Here is a 9,854-nt window from a genome sequence, read left to right as displayed (position 1 = left end):
CCCTGCCTCATGTCCTACCCTCTGACCTACCTCATGGTGACCTTACGACTAATACCTGAGTCGTGCCGAGTCCGGACTCCTTCCAATGAGTAAGCGCTCCTGCTGTCACATCAGTCACCTGCCAGTGAGTGAGGATGGGCGCTCCTGGCCGTCACGAGGTCTGGGGTTCGATCCTGGCCCCTCCACTTTCCGATACGAGTTGTCCGTGGTCAAGGTGAGCATCTGTCCTGGTTCACATGACCCCCAGGTCACGTGGCACGAGAAAACTGTGACACACCTCAGCTTCCTCACTCCTGCATTGTTCGGGTGGCCAGGGGTACAAAGACGGTACCGGGTAGAGCGAAAGATGGAGATAGATGGGAGCCTGCACAGTGGGAGACGTGGCAGAGTGTGAAAGTTAGACGCTTGACCCACCTGCCGGCGCGTCTACAGCGGTTTTAGGTAGGTGGAAACACTTTTATTCCATGCATCTTATCTACCGTGGTCCCTAAAACAACGAGTCATTCTAGGATATGTCTAGTAGATTTCGATTACTACCCTAGGGCAGCCAGAAGCGTTTGGTGACTTGGTCAGGTAAAGATTACCCCGGCCAGGCCAGTAATATCAGGAGTTTGTCCTAAGTGTCACCAGTAAACCAACGGGGAAATGCTTTTACGCACAGAGTGTGGGACTCGAAAAGCAGCCAGTTCATCTAAGATCGCAGCCGAGACTGTTATCTTATCCCTGACCCCTTTTAATACCCACTAAAACCCCGCTATTGCCGACCCATCCCTCGGGTAAGTTTCTGTGTCCGTCAACGATTGGGGCCCATATCCCCTCTACTTCACTTTGTTTCAGGTCTTTCTTGCTCTTCGTAAGAACGGATAGCCTCTGATCAAGGTTCAGTCGCCGTTCGATCGTCGCAAACCATGCGTTCTTCACCTCTTGATGTGTGAACTCCTCTCCGCTTCTCCTCATCACTCTTTCGCATCGTAGTTTCCATATGGGATGAACTGATTCTGACCATAGGATTGTCCACAGTGCTTCGACAGATGTTCTCCTGGCCCCAGCTGTTGTCTTTAAGACCGCGCACCCTGCACCTAGTGCTGTTTCCCAATCCGGCTCCATCCATGGTGCTTCGGTGTGAGCCCACACTTTTTTCAGTTCAGCCCAAACTTCAGCCTGACCTACAGCTTCGCATCTGAAAAGGATGTGATCCATTGATTCAGTGTTTTCACAGATGGGGCAAACGGCTCTATCCTGGTATTCTTCCGGCATGTCGTCCCGTCTCCATTTATCTCCAATCATGAAGATATCATGAATGGTTTTCCAAAGGAACTGCGAGGTAATGCCGGTGACATGTTTGGATCTAATCGATTTCCATATCATCTCATCTGTTACTTCATAGTCGAAGGCGTCCTTGATACCCTCTCTTATGAGCATTAGGTTCGTCTCAGTTCGCTCCCTTCGTTTGAGGCCGGCTAGCCTCCTCTTCTTTATTTCCTGGTAAGCTAGGCTTTGCATCATGACGCTGAGCTTCGCCTCCGAAACTCTCCATTTTACGGGTACGTTCAGGTTTATTTCATCTGGGGTTGGCTTCTTTGCGCCTAACATTGCGAGCTGTTTTGCTTGTGCATGGCCAGAGTGGCCGTCCTCTCTTTTGACTAACTTTAGGCTTGTCCTCGCTTTCCGGCTCAGCACTGCGGCTAGGAGAGCTCTCGACAGGTCAGCATTCGTTTCTTTCAGATAACCCTCTGCCTCAATCTTCACGTAATTCTTTGTCAGGAAGCTGAGAACCGCTTTCAACCCCGTGATCGCTGTGACCCGCTGTGATTTTTCTGGTGCTGATAGGGCTGCTAAAGCTGTGGCCATCTCCCCTGATTTTACTGGTGTGCACTTCCCACTGGGCACTCGTATCGCCTGGTTCATATGATGCCCTTCGCTCACATAAATACCGGCCCCCACAGATGCTGTTGACGTAGCCTTGTCTTGCACGTAGGTGCTACCCATAGAAATTGACAGGTATCCGCTCGTTTCGTCCCTGGTTAGGTCTACTCTCTCCTCAGGCAACTCGTTCTCTTCGCTGTCAGCGAAGATCCGGAAGATCTCGCTGATTGTTCCGTGCGTGGTGACCTTGTTCTTCAGGTCAATTTCTCCGTTCTCCATTTGGTCTTCATCTGACTCATTGTCTTCGTAGTCCTCCAGCAGGGTCCCTCTCGGATCCCATCTGGGCGACAGCGTGTCCAGGATCCTGGTGGCTCTCTTCATGCACGATATGGGGTGGGTGCAGCCAGACTCCTCCCGTATTGTTACGCATACTGAGCATTCGCATGCATCGTCCTCCGGTTCGTGAGGGGTGCTTGATAGTTTGCTACTCATGTCCCAGAAGTCGCCGACGGTGATTAAACCGTGCTTGTTTTTCAGGCAGTGTACCATTGCTATTCCGTTGATGCATGCACGTCTGAGTTCCTGCTTCTTTGCCTTGATGTGGCCCCACATAGGCATTGCCGTTATTATGGCTCTAGCTGGCGCTATCGCTCTAACGGATAGGTTGTATTTCTTCGCGACAGCCATCATCGCTTTCAGTTCATTTGGTATGTTATGAGCCAACTTCTTCTTTGGGTCCCAGTTCTGAATGAATGTGTTGATCCTTAGCTCGCGTTCCTGTGGGAAACAGGTTTTCGGCACGTTTGTCGCAAGGATATCATCGGCGATGTATGCCCATTGCGGTCTGTCGCTTGCGAAGTTTAGATACATTTTGAGCCACATGACATCGATTGCCTCGTTTCTGGCACTGATGTCGATTATATTCAGGCCTCCATCATCAATTGGTAGCCTTGGGTACTCCTTCGCTATTGGTGGGACTGCTTTCCCATCCCACAGGTAGTCTCGGATTATTTTCTCTAGCCTCTTCACCACCTGGTCAGGCATTCTCTGTACGTCCGTGAGATACTGCGTCATACCAGCTACCGCCATTTGTATGACGTGCCTCTTTCCGTCAAGTGTAGCGTTTCCCTTCTGCCAGCATTCAATTGCAGCTGCAACTTTCGCAATACTGGGAGACCATATGGCGAGTTGGTCGATGTCATTGCCGAAGAATACTCCGAGTATTCTGATGGCGTCACCTTCCCCTACCATGTGTACAAGCTTGGGGTATGACCTCCATCTCCCTGTCTCCTTATAGGTTTTGGCCATCTCCTCTCTATAGGAGCGTTCTCCTATTGGTATGATCTCTGTTTTCAAGATGTTGAACTTTGCTTTCGCCGCAGAACACCAAGTGTCCAAGATTTTTTGTAGTACGTCAAAATCATCCTCATCTGACAGATATATTGTCGTATTGTCAGCGAAAAGTGTCACTTTAATCGGTTTCTCCAGACCGGCCACCTTGAATCCCGTAAGGTCAGATTTCTGTATCATGGCTGATAGCGGTTCTATCGCAAAATCGAACAGTAGGCAGGACAGGGGGTCCCCCTGTCATACACCCCGGTAAACCCGGTAGGGATTGCTTAATACCCCATTAATCATGACTGAGGTGTTTGCATCGGTGCATAGGTCTCTCACGGTGTCGATGAAGTTGCTCGGAATCCCGAATTTCTCGAGAACCTGCCACAGGTAGTCATGTGCGATCTTGTCGTATGCCTTTTCCTGGTCTAGGGCCACTATCGCTCCATTGAACGAGTTTTGTTCCGCCCATGCTATCATCATACGCACCAGCTGCGTATGATTGTGAATTTGTCTTCCCGGCACGAAACCCGCCTGAGCTGGGTGGACTAGGTTCGGCGCGACAACTGACAGCCTTTTCGCAAATATTTTTGTGAGCAGCTTGTAGTCTGTGTTTAGTAACATGATCGGACGATAGTTCACGACTTTCGACCGTTCTCCTGTTTGTGTATAGCGGAGACATCCATCCTTCTGCAAAATCCGTTGTTTTGCATACACCGTGTGTTTGCATATCTCTGAAGACCATTAGCAGGAGTTTCACGACATTGAGGCTCGGTCTTTCAGCTCTCTCATCTTCAATAAATTGTTCGTATAGTGTTTTCCATACTTCATGTTGTATGCCATCAAGGCCTGAGGCAGTACCGTTTTCCGCTTCACGCAGCGCCTCTATGCATTCTGCATATTGGACCTGGGTGCCTATGTCCTCTGCCTCCTCCTCGGACACTTTCTTATCGAGACTTTCTAGCACTAGCTTTATATCGTTCTCCCTGTCTTCCGGGGGTCTCATGTTTGCGTCGTCTTCCTGGACACTGTCGTGGTGGAGGCGGGCCATCTCCGCCATCTTCTTTGGGTCTGACTCGTACACTTTTTCGCCCTCCGGCGTTGTCTCTCCCTCTTTCAGGAGTGCTGGGATAAGGGTTCTAGGTGCGTGATCTTTGTTAAGTTTACACCAGTATTTTGTTGGGCGATTCCCTTCCTTCCAGAACTTTGCCCTCACACTCTGTTGCTTCAGCCTTCTACGTCTGATTGCTAGGTCACTTAATTTCTTGGTGAGTTTTGCCAGGTCCGAGGCCTTCTGCTGGTCATCCTCGTACTCCTCCAGTTTCAGATGCTCAATTTTCTTCTCAAGTTCTCTGATTTCGGCTAGGAGTTTCGGAATTACTTCTTTCTCCCGATCTTGCGCCATCTGCATCCAGTCAGTCTTTAGGTCGGCAAGGACCCTCTGCAGGTTCTCTTGGTCGCTTCTCTGCACTACTCCTCTCTCCAGGTCAGTAGCTGCTTTCATCGCTCTGATGCCGCGTTCTTTCATTGCGGTCGCTAGTTTTTTATCTCTAATCAGGGGAAGGGGAAAGATTGGCCTTCCTCGACCAGTTTCCGGCGCGTTCGCCGTTGTCAGTTGCACTGACACCATTAGGTGGTCAGTGTTAATACCTGACTCGTCTATTCGCCAGTCTCGTGCCAGCCTGAACATAGGATCATGGACATAAATCCTGTCCAGCCTGGAGAATGTGGCATGTTGGCCTTGGCCACGATGGAATGTATAGACTCATTCCGTTGGGTGAGTTTCTCGCCAACCGTCTACTATCATCAGACCTAGTGCACGTTTCAGCCTGTCTAGGTCTTCTATCGACCTATCTGATGTTTTGCTGATTGGCAGTCTGTCAATTGCGTCCTCTACATTGTTGAAATCACCTGCCATCATATCCGGTTCCGGCAGGCCTCTATTCCTTTCGTAGAAGGCTTGTACTTCCTTTAGGTAGCGACAGCGTTCTTGAACCCCATCCAATGTCGGTGCATATACGCACAGTATGTTGATCCTGTCCTCCCCCATATGTTTCAGGGAGATGTGTAGGGCCCTTCCCCAGACGATCGTCGTCGCGTTAGCTCCTTCAGCACTTACTGATTTCTTGTTTATGATCACAGTGACTCCTTCTTTCTGACTCGGCGCATCTGGGTGCGCAGAGCTGAATAGAACCATGTTCTTCTTATATAGTTTTTGGAGTGACTCCAGCCGCTCCTCCGTCAGGTGCGTCTCTTGTAGTAATAGTACCCCAATTCAATTTTCATTTACAAACTGGGAGATTTTCCCCCACTTGTTATTCGGGTGGTCTGGCTGGAGCGACCCAAACCCGTTCATATTCAATGTCGCTACCCGAAGCGTCGTTTTGCGAGCGAGTTGGTCTGCCTTCCGCCTCGTTCTTCTGTTCCCATTAGAGTTTGTTGGATGCTCTGATCGAGTGCTATTGGGGGCGCGTTCTGCGCCGGCGGATTGATGGGTGATCCCCTCCGCATTCCCTTCTCTTGACAAGGGGTCATGCTGCAATGCAGCAGCACCATTTATCCTGGCATTTGTGCCGTCTCTGATCGAGTCCGGCCGCGGGGAAGTATCTAGTTCATCAAGGGGTTGTGCCCTTTCCCTGATACTTCGCACACCGCTCAATCCACTATCCAATCGAGACCCCCCATCACCGGGAGACTGGCTAGTGGTGGCGCCAGCGCTCCCTCCAGGGGGAGCTGACGCTATGTCTGTTACCGTAGTTATGCCATCGTGTTGCTGCTGTAGCTGCCTGTATATATTGTGTGAGTTGTTCGTAGCAAAGTGGAGACTCCCCTTCAGATGTGCCAAACCTGTAAGATCAACGTCAGTGTGTTGGGTTTCGCCCTCTCTCAAAAGCTCCATCTTCATCTAGGATTCTCGACAGAACTTCATAAGGAGGGTAGTGTTTCGGCACCCGTACAGACACCGTTCTGTATCAGGTCAATAGGCTTGACGTCCAGTGTCCTGTCCAGGTGAACCTGTCAGTAAATTTAGCTAGACGTTCTCGTCCCCGTGCTTTGGTCGGTCGTCCTCAGTTATGTTGGGATGATGCGACCAGAGCTATTGCGTGATAGCACACAGGGCTACGCCATCCTAGTAGCGGTGATTGATCTTGTACTCCCATCCGATGGGCTCAAGCTCAGTTTTGTTGACCAAGACACGAGATCGTCATTCTTAATCGGGCATTCGTCGTAATACAACACACGGTACGTTCTAACATTCTGTAAGACAGCACTTCTCAACGGCGGTCATCCCTGCCCTTGCCCTTGTGGTCCGTGGGGCGGCGATTACGCTGTGTAGCTTTTGCAGATTTGGGCGGGCGAGAGTCCCGCTCGGCTCTCCTCGCCTTCACCTGCTGCCAGTCTTGCCCCGCCGTTTCCTCCTCGGCGGTGGAGGCTCCAGCGGTGCGGGCCTCCAGCTCCTGTCTCGTATAGATATCTTTCACAGCGGTACCCTTCCAGCCTTCGACGTTTAGGGGGCACTCATGAGCACAGTGCGAGGTGTCCTTGCACAGTTTGCAGTCCACGGACGCCTTGTCGACCTCTAGCATGCACGGACCCCTCCAGTACACTTCGGTCTTGGTGAACTTCTTCGCCCACTTCAGGTACGCCGTGGTATCGTTCGTCACGGGCTTGATATAGACGAGGTATGCGGGGACCTCCTTTCGCGAGGTCTTCAGCTCCGCCGTGACGCAGACGACATTGATCGTGTTCGTCACGAGTTTGAGGAGGGTGGCTGGATCGCCATGGAGACCCCAGTTCGCCTCGACTTGGTGCGCTGTGGAGACTGTGAAGTCCCTGTCCTTCCAGACATAGTCTTTGATCTCCTTGGCGAACTGCTGGCAGGCCTGCGGAGTATCTTCGACTGCGTACCTATCACGCCCTGTGAGGACCATCAGTGTTCACGGCTGGATGAGTTCGTCCAGCGGATGCACGGAGAACGACAGCGTGGGGGTGATGGGGAAGACCTCCTGATAGAGGAGCCATTGACGCAACCACTCAGCGTCGGGGCCTAGGTCCGCGAACCACGTCCACGGCTGTCCGAAGGTATTCGACTTTTTTGGTGTGCGCACCTGGGCCAGATAGATCCGAATCTGGGTAGAGGGTAAGGTTGTCGCGGCGGCCTCTGCGTTGTCGATCGGCATCTGTTGGTTTTTGGATGGGGGGAACGAGAGGTCGGAGAGGAGCTTCGTGATTTTATCGCGAAGTGGTCCCCCTGTGGTGTTGATGTCTTGACCACCGCCATGGACGACAATCGCGACCTTCGGGTTGGCGATCTCGCGCACTCGTCGGACTTGGTCCTCAATCACGTTCCCGAAGATGCGGAACGTCGGGACATGCACATGCGGAAAGATCTTGTCCGGAATGCCTAGCTGTGCTAGGTTAGTCGGAGCGAGGGGCGGCTCCCCCCGTCGAGTGAGCTGCCTGTGGGGGTTCTCGCCGACGGCTGCCAGAAGACCCTCGAAATCCCCGGAGTCGTAGCGTGATGAGGCGAGGGCCATCGTGGTAGTCGGCGTCCTTGGCAAGGGAAGTGTGATGCGGAGGATCGTGGAGGAGAGCCCTTGTTGCGTGGATGACGCGGCGGGTTTCTTACGCTGGGCTACTCGGTCTTGTTCGACGGGGCTCCTGCGTGGGTTGGGGTCTCCTTCAGTGCGGGGGCGTTTGTTGGAGGCGTCGACTTCGTCACTGGTGGCGTCGGAGAAGTCGAAGGTGAAAGTAGAGTCCATCTTTCGAGCTGGGGGCTTTTCATTTGAGCGGGGGCCCTTTATCTGTTGTTAAAAGCTGAATCAGCGCTGAGTGGCATAAAGCAACTCTGGAACAAAGCTGTTATGTTCTTTGTTGGCAAAGTGTCTTAGACTTAGTCGCGTCAGCTTTGTGTTTCCGGGTTCCGTGAGTGGTGTTTGCTTGCGTCACCCACGCGCCTGCTGGCTGCTCTCTTTTTGGCGCCGTCGAGGAGACCATCCCCGGCGAGGTACCTTCGTTCACCATGTGGGTCAACTGTTGTTCTGGTTGGCTAGACAGACATCTGCGTCCGTCTGAGGAGTTATAGCATAAGTATTGAGCCCGTGAACAGGGGAAGGAGACCATGTAAGTCACATGCGGGTGGTCAGGATCGACCGGAGCTGCTTCACGCAGTGCGCAAGCTCATTTGGTGCTCTGATCGAGACACCTTCGTCTCTCCCCGCCTGGCAGGAGTAGAGCACGACTTCTTACGACGGTGTTGAGCGTCGTTCCTTGGTCCCTGTTTGAAAGGGAGAGCCGCTGAGCCACTCATCATGGTAGATGATGGTGGATCGGGTCCAAGGTCCGTCTACAGCGATTTTCAATTGACTTGTCATTTGAGCGCTGATGCGAGCGCGCCGCCACACCTGTGTCCGACCCCCACTGATGCCTCCCTTGGAAACCTTCGACCGACAATATCTCCTCTTCCCCTCCACAAAACCACTCGCTTCTTTCAGTTTATCACGCCTGGAGACTATCCGCACACATTGATGTCAGTTGTGTTGCTGGATGTGCCACCCATATCGCGCCAACCCCATATTACATTCCGTGCACTCGCCTCTCGATTTAGACTCCGTTACACATTGAACAGCGCGGTGTACTCCTCCGGAAACCATCGGAAAGGGTCAATTCGAGTGCTATTGAGGGAATTATGCAAGAGGTTTGTGAGTCTTGTAGTTTTAACGTTGTGCATGGGGGCGGCTGGGAGGTAGCGTCCAGTGCGACATCGGGATTTCTCTTTGGGCGATAGCACACAGTGTTGCTTGTGAGTAATATATACTATATGGAAGTTCTGGTGATCTTGCGGGGTATCTGGGAACATGTGTCATCACTGCAGGACCGCTGGAGGGGACAGGAAGGGTCGCCGGGCGGTTCATATGGTACTAAACTACTGTCACGGACGTTGGACAGACACCCCTTTTTGCCGCCCATTCCCTTGCCTTTGACGCCCACCTTCCATTTCTGGACCGTTTCCTTTCCTAGCTCATCCCAGTTTGGACACTGTAGATACGTTCCCACAGCTGCATGCTACGTTCCCGTGAGCGCCATGCCCTTGCCTTTTCTTTCTCGCCCTTTGTTCTCCCTTTGTCATCTTCACTGCCTCACTCTCGCGCCTTGTCCTTGGTTGCTAAGCAGCCCCTCTAGTATATAAGGACCCCCCTAGGCGCTCCCTAGTCCCCATCTCGACCTCTTGGTCATTGGGACTAGGTGAGTGACCATAGCGTTGTATCTCTCTTCGATTGCTAATGTATAACTTGGTCATTGGGACTAGTCTGTCGCTGCTTGCGTGAAGACTAGCTTTCGTCGGTCTTGTGCCTTCGTGCCGACCGCCGCTCTGCCCCGTCGAGTTTTCTGATACGTTTATCCCTCTCACCCTCTCTTCTCCCCTTTCGGCTCCTCGCCGCTCGCCTACGGGGTCGTCGCCGAACGTCGACCCGAGTCTACGCGCCTAGTCGCCGCGACATTAGGTCGAGATCTCTCCCCCGGTGCTGACGCTCTGGACAAGAGTGTCCCCGCCGCCGCTACATTGTCTCCCCCACCCTGGACTGCACCGGCAGACTTCACGCGTGGGACACAGAAGACCAAGACCACTGTCACCGACGGAAGGACCTAGA

The 9,854-nt window shown here is 52.5% G+C and overlaps 5 protein-coding genes across 5 annotated transcripts; all 5 read right to left on the bottom strand.

Annotated features, from left to right (window-relative positions):
* Positions 1–717: 717 nt before the first annotated feature.
* Positions 718–1,107, bottom strand: DICSQDRAFT_62327 (uncharacterized protein; the record flags this gene model as incomplete). Its single annotated transcript, XM_007366455.1, has 1 exon — positions 718–1,107. One exon carries the CDS (start codon positions 1,105–1,107, stop codon positions 718–720), a length of 390 nt encoding a protein of 129 aa, XP_007366517.1.
* Positions 1,108–1,128: 21 nt separating this feature from the next.
* On the bottom strand, positions 1,129–1,782 carry DICSQDRAFT_25464 (uncharacterized protein; the record flags this gene model as incomplete). Its single annotated transcript, XM_007366454.1, has 1 exon — positions 1,129–1,782. A coding segment is annotated over one exon (654 nt), but the record flags the coding sequence as incomplete, so codon positions are not given.
* A 288-nt stretch (positions 1,783–2,070) lies between these two features.
* DICSQDRAFT_62192 (uncharacterized protein) lies at positions 2,071–2,358 on the bottom strand (the record flags this gene model as incomplete). The annotated part of the gene is made up of 1 exon (XM_007366453.1): positions 2,071–2,358. A coding segment is annotated over one exon (288 nt), but the record flags the coding sequence as incomplete, so codon positions are not given.
* Positions 2,359–2,578: 220 nt separating this feature from the next.
* On the bottom strand, positions 2,579–3,396 carry DICSQDRAFT_147680 (uncharacterized protein; the record flags this gene model as incomplete). Its single annotated transcript, XM_007366452.1, has 2 exons — positions 2,579–2,629; positions 2,668–3,396. The coding sequence occupies 2 exons, from the start codon at positions 3,394–3,396 to the stop codon at positions 2,579–2,581; spliced, it is 780 nt and encodes a 259-aa protein (XP_007366514.1).
* Positions 3,397–6,476: 3,080 nt separating this feature from the next.
* On the bottom strand, positions 6,477–7,964 carry DICSQDRAFT_170828 (uncharacterized protein; the record flags this gene model as incomplete). Its single annotated transcript, XM_007366451.1, has 2 exons — positions 6,477–7,110; positions 7,144–7,964. The coding sequence occupies 2 exons, from the start codon at positions 7,962–7,964 to the stop codon at positions 6,477–6,479; spliced, it is 1,455 nt and encodes a 484-aa protein (XP_007366513.1).
* Positions 7,965–9,854: the final 1,890 nt, after the last annotated feature.

Source organism: Dichomitus squalens (assembly GCF_000275845.1).
Source record: "Dichomitus squalens LYAD-421 SS1 unplaced genomic scaffold DICSQscaffold_18, whole genome shotgun sequence".
Lineage (NCBI taxonomy): Eukaryota > Fungi > Basidiomycota > Agaricomycetes > Polyporales > Polyporaceae > Dichomitus > Dichomitus squalens.
This window is presented reverse-complemented; position numbering and strand designations above follow the sequence as displayed.